This window comes from Saccopteryx leptura, chromosome 5 (assembly GCF_036850995.1).
Source record: "Saccopteryx leptura isolate mSacLep1 chromosome 5, mSacLep1_pri_phased_curated, whole genome shotgun sequence".
Lineage (NCBI taxonomy): Eukaryota > Metazoa > Chordata > Mammalia > Chiroptera > Emballonuridae > Saccopteryx > Saccopteryx leptura.
The window spans coordinates 207832093-207852558 of record NC_089507.1 but is presented as its reverse complement, the minus strand read 5'-3'; the positions used below and the strand labels follow the sequence as shown (position 1 = coordinate 207852558).

The 20466-nt window shown below is 53.2% G+C and overlaps 1 protein-coding gene, 1 long non-coding RNA gene and 1 other non-coding gene across 9 annotated transcripts in view; all 3 read right to left on the bottom strand.

The window, feature by feature from the left end:
- Window positions 1–654: 654 nt before the first annotated feature.
- Window positions 655–12168, bottom strand: LOC136406187 (uncharacterized). The gene is made up of 4 exons (XR_010751635.1): window positions 11957–12168; window positions 11001–11067; window positions 5805–5889; window positions 655–738 (listed from the first exon to the last, which is right to left on the bottom strand). It is a non-coding gene; the product is annotated as an uncharacterized lncRNA (long non-coding RNA).
- Window positions 12169–12497: 329 nt separating this feature from the next.
- CHD6 (chromodomain helicase DNA binding protein 6) overlaps window positions 12498–20466 on the bottom strand; it is a 178082-nt gene continuing 170113 nt past the window's right edge. For all 7 annotated transcript variants that reach the window (XM_066387784.1, XM_066387780.1, XM_066387785.1 and 4 more), the window contains one exon: window positions 12498–15882. In XM_066387784.1, the coding sequence (XP_066243881.1) occupies window positions 14980–15882 (903 nt within the window). In that variant the 3' untranslated portion in view covers window positions 12498–14979. The remainder of the gene's footprint in view (window positions 15883–20466) is intronic.
- LOC136407323 (U6 spliceosomal RNA) lies at window positions 16643–16745 on the bottom strand. The gene has a single exon (XR_010751873.1). It is a non-coding gene; the product is annotated as a U6 spliceosomal RNA (small nuclear RNA).

Below are 20466 nucleotides of genomic sequence, written 5' to 3'. Positions count from 1 at the left end.
AGCTTGGACCCAAGGTTGCTGGCTCGAGCAAGGGGTTACTCGGTCTGCTGAAGGCCCGCACATATGAGAAAGCAATCAATGAACAACTAAGGAGTCGCAACGAAAAACTGATGATTGATGCTTCTCATCTCTCTCCGTTCCTGTCTGTCTGTCCCTATCTATCCCTCTCTCTGACTCTCTCTCTGTCCCTGTAAAAAAAAGAAAAAAAAAAAAGGCTAAAACTCCTATAGTTTAAACAGTATGGCATGGGCACTAGAATAGCAGAGAAATAAAAGGAATATGAAACTGAACGCCCAGAAATAGACCCATCTACAGGTGAGAATATGGAATGTGGCAAAGAAGTTCATTTCAAACTAAAGCAACAATGTTAGCTGGTTCCTTTGGGGGCTAGGGTCTGTGTGGGAAAGGAGAGGGAGGGCTTATTTCTGTTTGCTTCTTTCAGAGTGTCGACTTTTCCAACCTCATATATGTATTTCTTTCTCTTATTTTTAATGTCAACCTATTATTATGTCAATATGCTACCTGGAGATTTTGATCCCTTTTGGGTTTGCTCCTTTGTACATTTATGTATTCAAGAGAAACCGACTGGTGTTTATAACACTACTAATAAAAGGACACAGAACACGCTGTTGGCGATTATTACCTCGGGGAGGTGGGCTCAGTGGAGGTTCTTCACCGAGATATTTCCACGACATTTGGACCATTTCTTATCCTCTGTCTCTCTGATTCCAAGTATGGCTTTAAAAATCAAAACGAGGAGGAGGAATGAATTTTGAACAACGTAAGCAAACCAATGCAGAAATGATAAGACTGCTAGCAAATGGGACTATATAACTGGCTAATAATTTGGAAAAAATAAAAAGTTAGATTTCTACCTTACACCAAAACCACCTCAGGTGGTCTGAAGATTTCATTGTTAGAAGGAAAAACCATGAAAGAATCCTGAAATGTACACAACTTTAGGATAGGCAACAATTTTCTAGGAAAACCTTAAATGAACAAACAGATTGATGGATTTGAAAACAAGACTACATAAGGCTCCCCTTCTCTATCAAAGCAAAATCAAATAAGGGTCAAACTGGAAAAAAAAAAAAAAAGACAGCTAAGACACCTAGGTAACAAACAATCAAGCATTTCAATATATAAAGAGCTTTAAAATTTTTTTTTTTTAGTGAGAGAGGAAGGGAGCGAGTGAGAAACATCAATCTGTTTCTGTACGTGCCCTGACCGGGGATCGAACTGGCAACCTCTGCACTTCAGGACGATGCTCTAATCGACTGAGCTATTCTGCCAGGGCATCAACATAGAAAGAGCTTTTTAGCCTGACCTGTGGTGGCGCAGTGGATAAAGCATCGACCTGGAAATGCTGAGGTCACCGGTTCGAAACCCTGGGCTTGCCTGGTCAAGGCACATATGGGAGTTGATGCTTCCAGCTCCTCCCTCCTTCTCTCTCTCCTCTCTCTCTCCCTCTCTGTCTCTCTCTCTCCCCTTCTCTCTCCTCTCTATAATGAATAAAAAAAAAATAAAAAAAAAAGAAAATTAAAAAAAAAAAAAAAAAGAAAGAGCTTTTTACAAAAATTCCTGCCCCTAATATTTTTCTAAGCCAAGAATAGAAGGGAATTGGAGCACAGTAAGCCCTGAGTTTCCTAGTGCAGGCTGAGGTTGGAGGGTGAGGCTGTCCAGGGAATTCAGAATGGGAACAGAGCTCAGCGGAGCAGCTCCAGGGCCAGAGCTGGGTGCCCTCCATGTGGCAGGGGTTCCCCAGTCTCCCTGGCACCCACAATCCTATCTGGTGCCAGCTTTTCCAGCCCGGCCTGACACACGCCCCACCGGGCACATCTAACACTTTCCCATTCCTTCACACACATCCGGCACTTCCCATTTCCACGACTTCTGCAAACGCTGGTCTCGCTGCCTGGCTCACTCTCTCTCCTCATTCCCAGAAAAGGATCCAACTGCTCCTTGAAGGGTCAGCTCAAATGTCCCCTGTTCTGCAAAACCATCTTTTTTTTTTTTTGTATTTTTCTGAAGCTGGAAACGGGGAGAGACAGACAGACTCCCGCATGCTCCCGACCGGGATCCACCCGGCACGCCCACCAGGGGCGACGCTCTGCCCACCAGGGGGCGATGCTCTGCCCCTCTGGGGCGTTGCTCTGCCGTGACCAGAGCCACTCTAGCGCCTGGGGCAGAGGCCAAGGAGCCATCCCCAGCGCCCGGGCCATCTTTGCTCCAATGGAGCCTTGGCTGCGGGAGGGGAAGAAAGAGACAGAGAGGAAGGAGGGGGTGGGGGTGGAGAAGCAAATGGGCGCTTCTCCTATGTGCCCTGGTCAGGAATCGAACCCGGGTCCCCCACACGCCAGGCCGACGCTCTACCGCTGAGCCAACCGGCCGGGGCTGCAAAACCATCTTTGATCCGCCCGGACCACTGGTTAAAAGCCCCTCGGGCTCCTGCAGCACCTGCCTGTCATTCTATCACTGAATTGCACTTTGCTACTTGCCTGGTCCCCCTGCTAGGTAGGGGCGTCTCTAGACAGGGGTCTCTGTGGGTCCCCTCCCCCATACCAGGTCTTGTATGGGACAGGGGTTCAGCCAATTCCGCATGAACAAATTACTTGTACCGTGGGGGGACAGCGCAGGGCACTTGAAATGACAGCCCCCGCCCCCTATGCTTGGCTGGTTGAGTTTCAGGATTAATCAAGCTATTTCCTAAAGTCGTAAACTGTTGGACATAGGTCTCCTGACTACTGCATAATTATGAGTACATTAGAACTGAGGTGCCAAGTTCCAGTAAGAGCAAAAGAAAGGAACACGCCGATGGGGCCGTGGAATCTGAACGAACTTGAACTACGGATACTCAGGCTGAGTCTGATAGTCATGGCCTCATGCCGGACTCTGTGCCAGCATGTCCCTGATCTTGAGATTCCCACCCTGTCTGGGGGGAGAAAGAGCTACAAGAGCAACATCCGCCTGACCAGGCGGTGGCGCAGTGGATAGAGCGTCGGACTGGGATGCAGAGGACCCAGGTTCGAGACCCCGAGGTCGCCAACTTGAGCGTGGACTCATCTAGTTTGAGTAAAGCTCACCAGCTTGAGCACAAGGTCGCTGGCTCAAGCAAAGGATTACTCGGTCTGCTGAAGACCCACAATCAAGGCACATATGAGAAAGCAATCAATGAACAACTGAGGTGTCGCAACGAAAAACTGATGATGGATGCTTCTCATCTCTCTCCGTTCCTGTCTGTCCCTATCTATCTATCCCTCTCTCTATCTCTGTGAAAAAAAAAAAATAAATAAAGCAACATTCCCAAGTTTTGTGGTGACACAAAGGAGGATGTGATGTGTCTTCAGTCTGACTCGAGCTCTCGGAGCAGATGGGGGGAACATGTGAAGCTTCAGAGCCCCCTAACTACACAACCAGGACCTGATTCCACGGGGGCAGGGGTTTTGTCTTTGTTCCTCCCTGAATGTCCAGGGTCTGGTCCAGAGAAGGCACTGAAGTCACCTCTGGACGGTGTCCCTGGGCTGAATACTCAAGTCGGAAAACGGGGCTGTTCTCACTGGCGATTGGGCCTGGTGAGGACCCAGCTCGGAGGGAGCAGAGGTCAGGCTGGGCCTAGGGGAGGGAGGAGGGACAGGCGCCTCCAGAACGTGATGAGGAGGCTCAGAGGCCCCTGAGGGTCAAGGCCAGGACCGCAGGGAGGGGGGAAAGGGCCAAAGGGAGGAGGAGAGCTCTAGAGACGGAGCCCCGGATGGCCTGAACCCCACCCTACTTTCTAGGGCGGCAGGAGGTGATGCGTGCCCAGAGCAGGCCACTGTGCACTGCGGGCTCAGTAAGGAGGTGCCTCTGGGCTTCGAGCTCTGTTAACAGGGGCCCGAATTTAAGGCTCACATGGGTCAGGTCTGTTCTCAGATTCACCCGGCTGGTGAGTGGCAGAGCCAGGGCTGTCTCACATCTCTCTAATTTCAGGGCCTGACCTTCTTTCACTCTGCTAAAAAAAGCAAGGCTGCTGGCACAAGCCAGGCCTGGTGCCCGGGGCCAGTCTGGGTCAGTGTAGCATCAGGGCCGGGGGTCAGTCTGAGGACAAGGCCAGACCAGGCCCATGAGGCAGAGTGGCCAGGCCAGGAACAACTGGCTTTCTGGTCTCTGTGCAGCCAGTCGGGAGGCCGTGGCCCGGGTTGGTGGCAGGCCTGCCAGAGCCCCCAGCTCCCTCACCCTCATCCCCGGCCTCGTCTGACCTTCCTCCCCTGGGTGAGGAGCTGGCCTGGCCGCTATCCTGGAGGAGGCGGCAGCTGCTCCTGCAGCCCTGGTCCCAGCAGACAAAGGCGCTTTCTTTCCCAGCGCAAGGTCTCGATTGCATGTTGCCCTGGATCCAGAAGTTCCTGTGAAGGAAGTGGTTCCCTCCCAGGGAGGGTGTGTGTGTGTGTGTGTGTGTGTGTGTGTGTGTGTGTGTCTCTCTCTCTCTCTCTCTCTCCCAGGCTTCAGTCTGCATCCATTGTATACATCTTTGGGTGTGTACAAGTGTGTACATCTCTGCAGCTCTATGTGTGACTCCTAGGTATATGCACATACCTGTGCATATCTCTGTGGACACCAGCACACACCTACACATGTTCACTCCGTGTCTGTGTATGCTTCACGTGTGTCCACACGAGACGCTGGGTACCAGGCCCCCACCTCCGCTGCCTTGGGCCCTGCCTCCCCGCCGGTCCCCTCCGCTCTCCACGCCCGGCTGCTGCTCTGCAGTGTGCAAGGCCTCCTCAAGTTGTCCCTTCTGGGACCCCCCCCCCCCCGCCTCTGCGTTTGTCTGGGAACAACCTGGCCCCTTTCAGCTCCGGGAGGAAGACAGGTTTGTACGGCTTGGCTTGGCCCATACACTCCGAAAGTTCCCTGGCTCCCAGCCAAACTCTTTGCAAAAAGGCTCATGGGGAATAGCCTAACAGGAAGGTGGGGACCCTGTCGAGGGGGCTCAGGACCCCCGCTCTAAGCCCTCATGATGAAATGGGGGCACCAGCCAGCAGAACTCCACAAGGAAAGGGCCCTGCGGCCCGAGGCTGGGCTCTGTCTGAGGACCCTTCTCCCCTGATGAGGGGGACTCAGCGTCTCAGGGTCTCTGCTCAGGGTGGCCGAGCTGGAGGGACTCAGCACAAGGAAGGTGAAGCGAGAGGCGCTTCAGGCCACACTGGGAAGCTGAGCCCTCCCGGACACCCTGCTGCCCCTGACCCTGGCCACTCATCTGCGGGTAGCCCTGGGTCTGCCCACCTGCGACCAGTCTCAGCCCCACAGGAGACTCCTGGCCTGCACAGAGCCAGAGCCCCCGACGCCAAGCCAGAAAGTCAGCGTCTGAGCAGAGCTGTCGTCACAGGGCGGCTTTGTCCAGCACCCACCTAAACTGGGGCTGCAGGGCCCTCTGGCTGGTTTCTCCGGTCCCCTGAAGCAGAAGGGTGAGAGCTTTCCACACTGCTCTCCCCCCACTGACATGCGGGGGCCCACCCCTAACAGCACGGGGGTCTTGCGGGTGTACGCGGGTGTCGGAAGGAGGGCTGCCCAATGGGGTAGGATCTGGGACGACTGAAGCATGGTGGCACCTGCTCGCACTGGCCTGTTCACAGGACCCGGGAGTCGCTGCCGAAGGAGGTGCCACGGCCGTGTGAGGAGGGCGGGCGTGGGCCCGGTGGGTGCCGGGGGACAGGGTGTGCTTCAGGTGGCTGGCTTCTCCCGGCCCCCACCGACACCCTCTCTCCTCTTCCCTCCAGGAACCCTTTCCCAGACAGGGGAGGGAGGCTGCTGGACAGCTTTGCTCTTACCTGGCGGTGTGTCCAGGCCAGGCACTTCTGAAACTCAAAAGCCAGGCAGAAAATCTTGTTGTTTTTTCCCCGATGTTCACTGTCCCTGAGAAATGAGCACAGACTGGATGACGGGCACGGTGTGGAAGGGAGAGTGGAACCGAAGGGACAAGGAACAGCTGAAAACTGAAACACAAGGCCAGGGTTTCCTGCACCCTGTGCCACACGCTGTGTATCATGCTGAATGTACATTGAAACTGTGAACTCCTGCTCCTTGTAGAGGCTAGGTGGCTGGGCGGGGTCTGGACGTGGAGCGTGGTCCCTGCCCTCTGGGACTGTTTTGGGTGCTGGGTTAGAGTGAGTACTGTTGGAGGGGCTCTAAATCCCCCCCCTGGCTCAGTCCAGGGGAGGGGTTGCCTCTCCACACCCCTTGAACGGGATGCTTATGACCTCTAACTGACCTGGGGAGAGGAAGGAAGTGGCTGTAGCTTAGCCAGCAGGAGCACCCACACTCTCGGCCCACTGTGTTCCAACCCTCTCTCAGATGCACACCCACACCAGGATTATCTACCTACACTCTGCTTCCTGATGGGGGAATTTGGTGAAAAACTGGGGTGAGAGCAGGAAGGTCTTCCAAACATAGGTTCCAGGGGCTGGGCCCCTAAAATCCACCTGACAGGCCTGCACGTCCCCCAGCCCCCACCGGAGGCCTTCACCGGGCCTTGGCAGCCCCTCGGGCTCTTTGCTGCCCTGGAAAGTTTGGGAACTGTGAATGGAAAAGCCTGGATCAGAGCTGGAGTAGGGATGGGGGTGGGAGGGGTGCGGGTGGGCGTGGAGTCTGGCTTCCTCTTGGTCCGAGCCAGGAATGCGCAGGACACCTCAGCAGTCCACGGCCACGCCTGCCCCACTCGGTCCGGACCCCTCTCCCGTCCTGCTCCCCCCAGCTCACACTTGCGGAGGGGCCACAGGGGCGACCACTCACACTCTGGAAGACCCTGAGGATTCTCAGGGGACAGAGAAGGGTAAGGCCCGAGTGTCACTCTTACAGATGGTACAACAGGCCCACACCCTCAGCAAGGACCAGAGTCGAGGGGTCTGATGATTAGACTAAGACAGCGATTTCCAACCGGTGCACCACAAGAATTTTTAAAGCACACAATACCTGGCTATTTAGTCAGGGGCACTGACTTCTTCGCTCTTAAGACTTGTCAAAAAAAAAAAAAAGAAAAAGAAAAAGACAACAGCCAAAACAATAGCCGTCTGGTGTGCATACATCAAAATTTGCCTGATCTGACAAGATCAGCCAAAAAACCCACCTTTTTCCGTTGTCCGGCAGAATTCTAGGAATTAGTTTATGTCTGCCATGAGATGAAAGGGGCGGAAAAGCTGCTCCAGCCCCACCTCCCACCTGATATTGGCAAGGAGACAACTTCGCCCCATGAAGGACTGCAGCTCGTTTCTGGACACCCCTCTCCTGGGGGGACGGGGGGGGGGGAAGCTCCTCGGCCCTCTGGGGGCTGCCACTGGCCAGCACAGCACCCCTCTCCTGGGGGGGGGGGCTCGGCCCTCTGGGGGCTACCACTGGCCAGCACAGCACCCCTCTCCTGGGGGTGGGGGGGGGGGCTCGGCCCTCTGGGGGCTGCCACTGGCCAGCACAGCACGGATCTGAACCGCTGAGCCTTCCCTGGCCGTCTGCCTCTGAGAGCATCCCCGTGGGGGGACAGGATGGTCATCGCCCTTTCGCATCCTGATTCTGCATTCCTCCCGTCACCTGCTGGCTGCAGCAGCTCTCCAATTACTACCACAGCCCACGGCTCCCCAATTACTGCCACAGCCCGCGGCTCCCCAATTACTGCCACAGCCCGCGGCTCCCCAATTACTGCCACAACCCGCGGCTCCCCAATTACTGCCACAGCCCGCGGCTCCCCAATTACTCAGGTAGCAAGAGTGTTCTGCGCACCAGACCCAACCTGCAGACAGGTATTTGTCTGCTCAGAGGATTTTTTGAAAATTTTAATTTATTGCATCTAAAGATCAGGGGATTTCATATAATTTTATGAATTTCCATCTTCTTTTGGGGAAAAAATAAATCAGGGTGTTAGGCAATACAGGGCTCACATTCCTGTGTGGCCATCAGTTGGCTGTAGCTGGTAGCAGATGTTCCTGGTAGGGCAAGAGGCTTCCCGTTTCCATAATCCGCACCACTTCCCGATGCTTGAAATCTGGCCTGTGTCACTCATGTATGTCACCCGCCTCTCCTGGCAGGAGCGGGAGCTTACAAACGCTGCTATATTTTGACAAAAGGGCCCATGAGCCACCTAGGTGTGCCCATCTGGGCACAGACCTGTTTCTTAGTTCCCTTTGGGTACAGCCATTCAGGCAGGGACAAAATCCCACAGCTTTCTACTTTGCCTATCACCATAAACAACGCCTAGAACTTCTCGCCTTCACCCAGCAGTCATTGCAAAAAAGGGATGGAGGTAAATCCTCAGCATAATCCTCTAAAAATCATTCCTATAACTGCATCCACTAGGTTGATGTCGTATTTACTGGGCTGAACTTGGCTGAATCACCCATCTTCCTTGAATGGTGGCAATTCCGCCTGCCTGTCTCCACTCCTTAGCCGTCACCATAACTGCGCAGGCTGACATCAGCTCCACCATGGCTGCTCTCGCTCCCTGTAACCCACACCGGCTGCAGGAGGGCTGAATGCAAAGCAGCAACCTATTCAATGCCTGGTGTTGAGTCAGGAGAGGGCAACAGCTAGCAGATTTTGTGGTCCTTGGGTTGCTCCTGTCTCCCAACCAGACTCTGAGGTCCCCAACAGCAGGGCAGTGTCTATCTCGTCAGCACAGTCTAGCTTGGCTCACAGCAGGAGATACTAAGAGTCCCCAGGCAGTGTGCAAAGGGCTCAGTGCCTTTGGGAGGCATGATATTCATGTGTCATGAAATAGTATATATTTTGATTTTCCCATCATTTAAAAATGTGAGTCCACTCTTCGCTTGCAGGCCTCACAGACTGGTGATAGGCGGTGGTTTGCCCACGCCGCTCTGGGAAGAGAGTGCTGGGCCTGAGCTTGTGGGATCGAACCTATCTCTAAGTTTTCTTTGTTCTATTCACTAACCATGTCACTGAAGGCAGGTGACCCCCTACCTGAGCCTGTCCTTGTCTGGAGAACACGTCCTGCCTGTCAAGGTCGGGCACAGCGAGCCACAGAGAGGGCCCCTGAAGCCCGTGCTGGGGCTGAGCCAGGCTGGGTGCAGGAAGGTCCCGGCTGGGGGCTGGGGCGGCCTCCTTCTAGGCAGCTCCTGGAGCGCCCGGTACAGGAGGTGGACGATGCACGAACACCCTAGGGCGAGAGGTGAGCGGTTTTCACACTAAAAGGCTGGCCCTGGCCTGAAGTTCTCCCAGCTGCGATTTTGAGTCAAGACTCAAACCTCCTGGTGGAAAAACCAGGCTCTGGTCTTCAGAGATGGCCAGGGGGGCCCGTGTCACAGCCTCACAGTTTGCCTCTTTTCAGTCCCAGAGGGTCCTTCCCCTCCCCCCGCCCTCGGGCCCTTCTAGCTAGGCAGTTACCCCAACCCCTAAACCTTTTTCTCCACCTTCTAAGACTGGCTGCTGCTCCTTCCACAGCCCCTTAGGCCTGGGCCGGGGAGTCCAGACACCGAGAATGCCCCTAGGCTCGCACAGCAGTAGGAGAAAGAAAATCTTCTTCCCTGAGACCCTTGCTAACTACATCTTGCACAACATCCCACGACTGCCTGTCTACGAAGCTGCACCTTAGAGGGGTAGCCCGCCCCAGGCCTCAGACTAGAGGCCCATCCTGAGCCTCCATTCATCAGCTGATGGCTCTAAAATCAGTCTTTCTGGGCCCCCAAATCCCAGCTCCGCCACTGACCAGCTGGGTGATTGAGAACGTTCTTTAGCCTCTTCAGGCCTCGGTTCTCATCTATAAAATAGGGATAACCTCACCGTGTTACTGTGGGGATGAAGAGCATGGCCACAGAGCACTTAGAACAAGCCCACCTGAGGAAGTGCCTCGTGAATGCGTATTACACTGAGTAAGGTGAGCAGAAGAAATGTCTGAACGCATACGTTTAAATTCCAGATATAATTTTTTTGAGTAAAATTATGTACCACATATTGCATGAATTATATTTATACCAAGAACAATAATTTATGTGAAGTTGAAATTTAACTAGGTGTCACCCCCCCCCTCCCCTCCCCAATCTGGCAACCTGGCAACCGTACACTGAGGGAGGCTTCGCAGATCTGGGGCCCCTCTGCTCCACGGCCCCCAGTGGTCTCATCCCTTAGTTCCCTCAGGCCACTGGGTTCACGTAGCAAGGGCCCTTCTCTCCAGTGTGCAGGGCTGTGGGGGCAGAATCAGGCTAGCAAGCCTGTTTCTTGCAGTGTGTGAGTCTAATCCCAGACTCCCTCTGTACTTGACTTGGGGCTGGTAGCAACATCTTCCTTATCCTTAGAACACTGATTTGATTATCTTATCTTTCCAGGGGGATTTATAATCCTCACCTCTGTAATTTTATCAAAAGCAACAAAGATACACAAGTCAGATACAGGCAGTCCCTCTTAATGAACAAGATAAGTTCTGTAGGTTTGAAAATGTTCCAAGTATTTATATGCACAGAAAGATAAAAATAAATACTATGCTAAGACAAACATCTAAGTTGCATTTAATAGGTCAATGTACCTGTTCCAATTTACGTACAAACACAACTTAGGAATAAACCTGCAGAACCTACCTCATTCGTAACCTGGGGACTGCCTGTACACCAAGCACAGTATTCATCACCTGACGTTGACTATTTCACTCAACCCCACAACAAACCTGTAAGGTTCAGGACAGAATGAGGCCTGTTCTACGGATGAGGAAACGGAGGCTTGCGGAAGGTCAGAAGGTGGCTCCCACCTCCTGCAGGGGAGCCGCATTTCTCCCAGCTTCCACCGCCCCGCCCCTCCTCTCCCCATTCCGTCCCTCCTTTCATCCTCTAGGGCCAAGCCACCGTCCCTAGGGCACCCACTCCAGTCACCACCCCCCTCAGGTCCCGTCCAAGATGGAACAACCTCCTTGTAGGAGCCAGTGCCTAGCTTCCCCCTCTCCTTCCTTGCCCGCGGGCACTCGGCCGAGCTGGGAAGATGAGGACCCTGGCAGCCCGAGCCGCAAGTCCTGAGGACCTGCCCTCACGCTCCTGTACCTCAGAGACTGGGTCTTGAGCAGCCAAGGTCTAGCCACTGGGCTGGGTGAAGTCCTCCACTGATGACCTAGAAAGAGATCCTTCTGTGATTGGCAGACCAGACAAATGAATAGTCATTCTTGCAAAGAAACCATTTTACAAAATTTGGTGTAAATGAATCGAGCATCAAGTTTTCCAGAGGGTGTGACCCGACCGCTCTGTTTCTCCCTAGAGCCAATTTTTCTGAGTGTAATCCGGTCAGATCTGGTTTCTGAGTCTGAGGGGTCCCAGACTGCGATCACAAAGGCTAAAGTGTTCCAACCTCGGGCCGGTAGGATGCAGGGGTCTAGCCTTAGCTGTTCTCGGTGATTGATGAGATAGCTCTGCAGCCTTCTGTTGGCTTTCATTATGCAGACTGGATGCCAGCGTTTCTCTGCCCAGCAACCAAGATACTTACTGTGAGGACAAATGAGGCTGCTTATGGCAAATGCACACAAAACAATGAAATACTGCCCCAATGTCCTGGGCTACCTGTACGCCTCTGCCCTGTCCGAGAAGGTAGCATCTACTGGGGGGAGGCTTTGAGGTCATGAATGAAATACACTCTTTTCTACTTATTCTGCATTAATTATTCCTCTACCCAGAAGGAGAGCTTTCCAAGTCTTGACTAAATACACCTACAAAGCCTGTAATACATCCTTACTTTAAAAATGGTAGCAGGGTCTGGGCTGTGGGTAAAGAGCCGACCTGGAATGCTGAGGTCACTGGTTTGAAACCCTGGGCTTGCTTGCCCAATCAAGGCACATGTGGTAAAGCAATCAATGAACAACCAAAGTGAAGCAACCATGGGTTGATATTTCTCACTCCCCTACCCCAGCAAAATCAATAAATATATAAAATCTTTAAAAAAATGGAAGTGGTGTAAGGACTCTCAGGCCTTCTAAAACGCTGCCCCACCCATTCTCCAGGTTACTCACCCACCAGGTGCTGGCACTTAGTAGGGACCCAGCAAGGCACAGGGGGTTGTCTCTTGCTCTCCGTCTCACCAAGATGCCAGCACTGGTCTGCCAGCCTTGTTGGTAATTTCTGATACATCCTTCCTGAGGCCTGCGAAGTGACGCTTCCTTCCCAAAACTAAGGACTATAAAGTGCTGAACGAGCCTTAAGAACTTGAGCTACCCAGGCATCCTTGTGTCCTGTGCCAACCCTCAGAAGCCTGTCTGCGCCTGGGAGTCCCCGCTGGGTGAGCCAAGGCGGGGCATCTGGAATGGGGCTCAGGGCCCCGAGCCCGGGGAGCTGGGCTGCACCCCCTTCCGCGGCATCTGTGTCAACCAGGTGCTCCGCTGGGCCGAGAGCCAGGTGAAGTCCCTAGCAGGCTGTGCCCAGGTAAGACTGGATTCCTGTGGGCAGATGATTCACTCAGAAAGTATCTAGGCAGCAAGAGACCCCCGTGCCACTGAGGTCCTCACGTACAAATGTGACTTTTCAACTTTTTCTTTTTTTTTTTTAAATCCAGGATCAAGACCACAGACAATTTATTATGTAAGACATGGGGTGAGGAACGATCAAGGAAAGTTATGGCTGTGACTGACATGGAATTCGATGAAAAGGCTCAAGTTGGCTGAAGAAGAGTTTAAATTTGGCTTTTGCTCTTGAAAAAAGAAAAAACGTCAAAATAACCATAAGAAGCACTTATGCCTTACAACAGAGAAAATAATCCACAGAAGTGTCATTTTCATTTTGCAAACAGGGACACAATAGCAGTCAAATATAAGCCTAAACGCCCAGAGAGTTAACATACAGGTTTGATAACTGTAACAAGGAGTTTTATAGCATGCTGGTGGGTTTTCAAATCAAATCCATATTGAACCCTGTGACCTACTGAAGTTCGGAGTGGAACCCGGGGAAAAGCAGCTTCTCCATACAAGACGAGGACGAGGACGAGGACGAGGACGATGGGGACAGGGACAGGAAAAGGGAGACCCAGGCTCTGCTGGGCATCTATAATACTCATTTGCAGTAAGGCTTTCAAGATACAGGAATTTTTATAGCATTTGTATTTTAAGGATTTAGGGCAAATACATTTTTTTTCTACTTGATAAAAAGAAAATTAGTACTTAAAAGGTTCAAAAATATATTGATTGAGTGATTTTTTTTTACATAAATAAATTATATTGATTTTTTTTTTTTTTTAGGATTTAACAGCTGAAAAAACCCTTTCTGCTTCCACTGGAGGCAAAACTGAACAAAATGTTAGTTAAATAGAGAGAGCAGCATTTCTAAGAAATCTGTGGTCAGCATTCTAGACCATCTGTGCTACAAAGTTGTCATTAAATAGAACTTGTTCAATTACTGGATTTTTTCTTCTTGTATGATCAGTTATAGATTTTCTGATTTATAGCTCTGATTCACAAAACTGGGACTCGACTTTTTGAAAATACATTTGATTTTTTCCCCGTCACGATTTAACAGACTTCTTTGAGATGCTCATTTTAACATTTACATAATTTATAATCCCAAATGTATAAAAGACAATGACAAAAGCATCATAAATAAATAATGCAAACTGAAATAGTTAAGTCAAACTTTTGGACCTTCTGATAAATTAGCAAAAAAACCGTAACAGAAAAAGTAAAAAATACAGTAAATTGTGACAACAAAAAAGTGAAACAGGTACTAGTAACACTTCCAACATTCCCAACGGTCCTGCACCGCCCTGTGATCCCCGAGGACTGAGCCATGAGCTTGTTTCAAGTCTCAGCGTGTGGACTGTCAGTGACGAGTAAGAGCGCAGAAGGGACAGAACACGCGTGGGAAGGCCAAAGGAAACGGGCTTCCTTCCGTGTGCTGCTCAGGCAGGAAGAGGGGAAAGGCATGTTAATTTGCAACGGTTTTGACTAACCTGATGAGTTGAAATCTGGGTCCAACTGCAGAATGCTATATAAAACCAAACAGAGAAAAAAAATGGAGAACAACTTTTCACAGTCCTATTACAATAGGTGGTATACACAGGTTTTGACAACCTGGTAACTTTGACAAAAAGACCTAGGCAAGTGTAAAAGGGTTGAGTGACTCCTTTCTCGCAGGCTCCAGAAGGAGCCCGATTCTTGCTGAATGAAAACACAAAATAAAACCCCGCTGGGCCCTGGTAGTGGCTGGCGCAATTCTGGAGAATGAGGGAGGCGGAGTGCTTGCCGTGTGCTTGCGAACAGTGTGCAGCTCCAGGAGGGTGAGCCCCTCGCCACCCCCACGGCCGCCATTACTCAGGTGTGTCAAGCTTCCTCACACTGAGACGCATCCTTTAGCTTGGGAGACAGAGTGTACATGTTTAAGTCATGCCTAGTCAGTATTTCTTCCTGCTGCAGGTGTCTGAAAAACCATAAAGGGGGTCATTAATTTACTACCGACCGGTAAGGTTTTTGTTTTATAAAAGAAAAATGAATATATGCATTTTCAACCGTTAGTTATATACTTCTGTCTATACTACTCGTTTAGTAATCATGATAAAATAGGGAGCTATTGTAACTGAACAATGTGCACCAGCACTTCCTTTTCCTGTGCTTTTTGGTTCCCCATTATATTCTTCCCACTCAGTGCAGCTCACGGAAAAAAGAGCTACTTTGTCTGCTCTTCGGCCCTTCAATGGCAAATCCCTAGACAGCTTTCTGTGCCATTTTTCCTCCTCAAATAAGTGGGAAACTTGGAAGAGAAGGGGGTAGGGCGTGTCACCAAGTACTGTATTAACTACGATTGCTGGAATGAACAACTGGATAACAGAGTGTGAATTCTGTGCCTCCTAGACTAGGTCGACGACACTTATCTAATGAAGTGGCAAGACCCTGACTATTAACATCTGTTACCATAGTTCTCAGACAGGAAATTAGGTAGGTAAATATTACTTATGGAAACACAGGTTCTTATGGAGGTGAAGGGAGGGAAGTAACAAACCTTTATGGGATAAGAAACTTACAAGTCACATCATCTCTTAAATGAAAAAGTTCTAATTGGTGTCACTGTTGGAGTCTTTGAGGCCCCCGTCCCCGGCCTGTGCAGTGTGTTCTCTATTGGAGGGCACAGGGGCCCTGGAATCGGGGCCGTTCTGATCACTGCCTCGCTCTCTGTCCGCCCCGGGAGCAGGCTCCGGGTTAGGGTTCAGGGTCAGGTTGTCCCCTTTTGTTTTCTTCTTCTTCCTCTTCTGGCTCTCCAGCCCTGCCATCTCGGAGTGTCTGGCCTGCTGCATGGCCGGCAGAGCCATGCCCATGCCGGGGGAGAGAAACATGGATGGGTAGATGAGTCCAGGGGACACTCCTGGGATAAGAAATGGGTTAAAAGCCACAGGACTACTTGTAGTTATTGCAGGTTCGGACTGATCAGAATAGGGACTAGGACCAGGCTTGTCTTCAGCTAAAGTATCCGTTTTTACGTCGTGGCTACTTGGCTTGTCTTCTGCAGCCTGGTCAGTCACTGATGTACCACCCTTTGTTGTGCTTGACAGAGGCGCTGGCGCAGTCGAAGTGCAGGTGGCTGCCATGGGGGCGTTGAGGAGTCCCCCAACACCAAACATCTGGGGCATGGTGGCCATTCCCGGCAGCATCATGGGCAGCATGTTCAAGGTGCTTTTGACCTCTTCACCTGTGGGCATTGTGGCAAAGCCGGCCGGGAATCCCACCAACCCTGTGAGGGGGATGCCCGGCATGTTTCTCATGTTCTGAAGTCCCACCAGGTCCATCCCCGCAATCAGTCCGTTCATGAACAGTGGCCCCATTCCAGAGGGAGAGTCCGCCACAATGGCGGGAGCTTTCAGGAGCTCACTCCGAGGGCGCCGCCCCCTCCTGCGGGGGCCTGCATCTCGAGGAACAGGCTCCGGCAGGGTGTGATTGAACTTGTTTTCTGGGAGAAACCCCTGGAAAAGGACAAAGAAACACAAGAAGCTGAAGGTTACTGGATAATGGGCGCTCAGCTGGGGGCTCTGCACAGCCATCCCGTCCGGGTTCCGCGAGGGCCCCCATAGGCCCCGACCCACATGGGGTCGGACAGTGCTCCTGCCCAACTGCACCTGAGGGTCTCCTCTCTTCGAGGCCAGCAGCCTGGCAGCACTGGGCAGTGCCCACAGCATGCTCACCGGGGAGAAGCTAGCAGAGGATGGGGAGCTCGAGATCAGCACTAAAGATACCTATGTCTTTGTCAAGATTAAAAAATTTTATTGCCCTGGCCGGTTGGCTCAGCGGTAGAGCGTCGGCCTAGCGTGCGGAGGACCCGGGTTCGATTCCCGGCCAGGGCACACAGGAGAAGCGCCCATTTGCTTCTCCACCCCTCCGCTGCGCTTTCCTCTCTGTCTCTCTCTTCCCCTCCCGCAGCCAAGGCTCCATTGGAGCAAAGATGGCCCGGGCGCTGGGCATGGCTCTGTGGCCTCTGCCCCAAGCGCTAGAGTGGCTCTGGTCGCAACATGGCGACGCCTAGGATGGGCAGAGCATCGCCCCCGGGTGGGCAGAGCTTCGCCTCTGGTGGGCGTGCCGGGTGGATCCCGGTCGGGCGCATGCGGGAGTCTGTCTGTCTCTCCCTGTTTCCAGCTTCAGAAAAATGAAAAAAAAAAAAAAAAAAAAAAAATTTTATTGAGGTATAGTTGATATAACATTATATTAATTTTGGTTGTACAATGTGAAAACCACATGGAACACTTCACGATGGTGCATGTCATTCCCGCGTGGGGGCCCTGCTAATGTTCTCAGAATTGTTCCGATTTCAGTCCACGCTGCCGAGGGGAGCACAGCTGACTCTAGTGGCTGCACCCCCTTAATCAGGTCCCAGCATTCGTCTCAGGACACAGGAAGGTTTTCAATTACGGCCACAAAGCAGAGTAGTTAGGATAGCGTTTTGGAGCAGAAAGACCTGACTTTTCACTCTGACTCTAACCCCCTAGCTGTGGGATTTGAGCCAAATCATTCAAGGTCAGAATGCTGGTGAGAAAGGACAAGGACACTTGTCTTGTAGGGTTACTGAGAGTGAAGTATCCGATACACTGCCCGACCACAGGAAGCAGTCTCACTGAAGGGACCCCACGGCTGTGTGGGCACCCACTCTCCTCTGGACCACGAGTTCCCAGAGGGCAGTGACTGACACGCCCACATGTCTGAGGATGTGAAAGCACTCTTGAAGATCACTGGGGAAATGCATCGAAACGCAGCAATGCTCTGGTGCCCTGAAGGGAGGGGGTCTACTTCCCCTCTGTTCAGAGGTGTCCTCTCCAGGAGTCCTAGTGGACAGCCCCAGAACTAAGCACTGTGCTCCAATGGACTGAACCGCGACTGTGCCCGGGACTCACAGCTCTGCTCCACACATCCGGATACTTGACCACGACACACCTGGGTGACTGAGCTACAGGGACTCACAGAGCAGGACCTACTGCCCTGACACATCAGTGAGCGGTAGGCGAGGGGGTGGCTGGGGTGGGGGGCACCCCCTGGGTGGGCCTGCTGCAGCCGCGTGCGCTCCTTCCAGTGACTGCAGCTCAGGAGCTATGCAGGGGAACGAGGATGCAGCCAGAACCTGCTCTAGAACCTGCTCTGCTGGCTCGCAGAGAATTAAAGCAACCACTGACATGGCAACAAACTCAGGATGTGTTTCAAAAATGGCTGTAGCAGTCCCCATGTAAAGGGAGAATGTTCCCCACAGAAGGGGAGATAGTCACCCAGAACTCGTGTCTAAAGCACCGACACCCCCTGGGTGATGCCTATACCCCACACTCCTCACTGCTACCATCAAGCTTACCAAGGTGACACGTCCACAGAATTAAAGGCAACCCATACTTCCGCTGTGAAGCAGTTTCAGTCGGCTCTTTCAGGAGCATGAAGGAGAAGTCCTTCCCCTGTGGGTCCCCGGGCAGTCCCCATCTCTTCCTGCGCCACTCAGGGAAGCGGCTCTGACTGCCTGGGCTTCTCCTCCTTGTGTTCCTGTCAAAGAGCTGGTCGTCTTCTACAACCTCCTCTTTGATCAAAGAAATGGTAACCCTAAAGGAAAGCAGTTCACTGTGGTCTGGAGGGGTGTGTGACCCTGCTCTGCCCTCGGGGGGCAGGTCACAGGCTGGAGTGTGGAGGCAGGTGGGCTCAGGAGGCCCCTGAGCAGGCAGGCGATGGGGGGGCTCACCAGAGGCTTCTCGGGCGCTGGAGGAGCTGAGAAGCTTCCCTAAGGTTGCCTCTGCTGCCTCTCGGGCATTTGTGGAAACGCTGTCCCTTCCTGCAAGCCTCCATTCCTGCAAGCCGGGAATGAGAGGGAGCAGGGACCCGGCAGGAAGTGGCGGAGGCCACCACCCACAGCCTCCGTACCTGTGAGGCTAGGGGCAGGGACCCAGCTGCACTCCTCAGTGGAGTGTATTTGGAGTAAGAAATGCAGAGAGGCCTCACCAAGAGACACGAGATGGGCCAGAAAAGCTGTTAGAGGCAGGAGTCCTAGGGAGTGTGGGAAAGAAGTCAGGGAAGCTAACTAAGAACACGAAGCTGCGACCAGCGACCAGGCCTGTCCACAACCTTCCCACGGACACCTCCTTGAACTCTAACCGAGCCGCGCTGGCATTTCCATTCGCTTCACGGCCTCTCTTCTCCCTTAACTGTTACGTCAAACCCTTAGAAGGTCCACCAGTTCTTTGCCTAAGGGGCAGCAGTAGAGAGTGTGAGTTAGTGATGCTGGTCTGGTTCTCTGCGGGCTGTGAGCACACACCTGCGTGGCTGCTCCAGAACGAGAAGCGGCTGGGACGCACAGGTCCCCACGCGGCAGGACGGGTTCTGCGGGTGCTTGGGCGGGGTAGCGCTAACGGGAGAGCTGCGGGAGGGCTGACGGCGCCCTCAGTAAGCGCAGAGTCGCGTCAGATGCTGCGCTAGGGGCTCCGCCTGCATCGCTGCAATTCATCACCACAGCCCATGAGGGGTCAGTGCCTCCAGCACAGCCATTCGACAGGGTGTTTACCAATACAGACACATGAGAAATGTGCCACTGGATGTTTCCAAGTCCCCCAAATAATGTTAGTTTTGAAGTCCCACATCTGCTTCCCAAAGAATATTAAAGGAAAACCAGGTCATCATAAGCCGTGGGCAGAAAGCACGATGACGGAGAAAACTCTGCTCGGAAGCCTCGTCCAGAGCAGCAGAGGGGAGACTCCAACGCTGCCACAGCTGGTTGCCCTTCTTTCTTACAAATGGAGGGAACTGCCCCTGGGGGTGCCGTGGTCAGGCCTGGGGCCCCAGCGCAGGGCTCCCTGCACACCCCGCACCACACTCACCTCCTGCCACCCCCACCCCTTCACCAGCCACTGTGCTTCGCACGGCTGCTTGTCCTAGAGCATGTGGGCAAGTGCTCGCTCTGCTTCTGGGGACGCGTGCTCGGAGCACGTCCACCTGGTGCCTGCAGGACTGGACGGCTGGGGCCAGGCCACAGGCATTTCTCACCACTCCACCTTGAGCCCATCAGGGATCATCGGCTCATGCTGGACGGCAGCACAGTTCCAGGCGCCTGCTGGGCACCGCACCGCAGCCCGGGGTCCTGGCCAGGGTCACCACCGCTGACCGTAACGCTTTCCCGGGCCCTCTTCCTTACAGCCCGCCCACAGCAGGAGCCAGGGAAAGGGGCCAAGGTGTGTCCTTTTCCTTTATACCCACAAAAGTTCCCTCATAAGCCTTCCATGCTCTCCAGTGGGAAGAGTCTCTGTGGGGAAGAAGAACTCAGAGCTCGATGAATAATGCCTCCATCTTATTTTCAAACAATCTGCCATAGACCAGGCTTTTTTTTTTTTTTTAACATACGTGGTTTTGAACCCATCAGCTCACTGAGGACTGGACAGCGCACGTAGACAGCTGCTTCCTGCGGGGCTGTGGCCTCTCTGGCCCTGTCCACTAAGTTCATGTCATACTCCTCAGATACCCGGATGTCCAAAAATGTCCCTTCCCTGCCCTTGTTATGAACCACTGATGCCAGGAGAATGCTGGGCGCTTTCAGAACCGAGAACATGCCTGGGAGGCACAGGCTGGCTGTCGCCCCCTCCACTGGAGAGCGCAGCAGAAAGGCCCCAGGCGTGACGAGAACAGTCTTCACCCACAGCAAAGCCCGAGGCGTGCTGGCAGAGGAAGTCGGCTCTCACCACTTCCTGTGGGCGGGAGTCGGCTCAGCCACCCAGCTGCTGCTGCCCACCCACCCTAGCAGCTCTGCGACCACACACAGCGGCCAGGCCGGGCTTTGGCAGCACTCCCTCCTGGTAATTACACCCTGGGAGCAGACCTGCTTCCTCTTCCAGGGGAGGCCTGGGGAGAGGGCAAGGGGGCCGGGGGGAGGGGAGGCAGCCCCGGAGCAGCACCGAGGCTGGGCTGCCCCCGCAGAGGACTCCACGGCATGCCAGCCCGAGAGGAACCTCTGTCTGCATTAGCACCTGGCACCGTTCACTCCAAAGGCTGCGGACACCAACGCTAAACAGCAGCTCCCAGGTAGGGGAGGCACGGCGGTC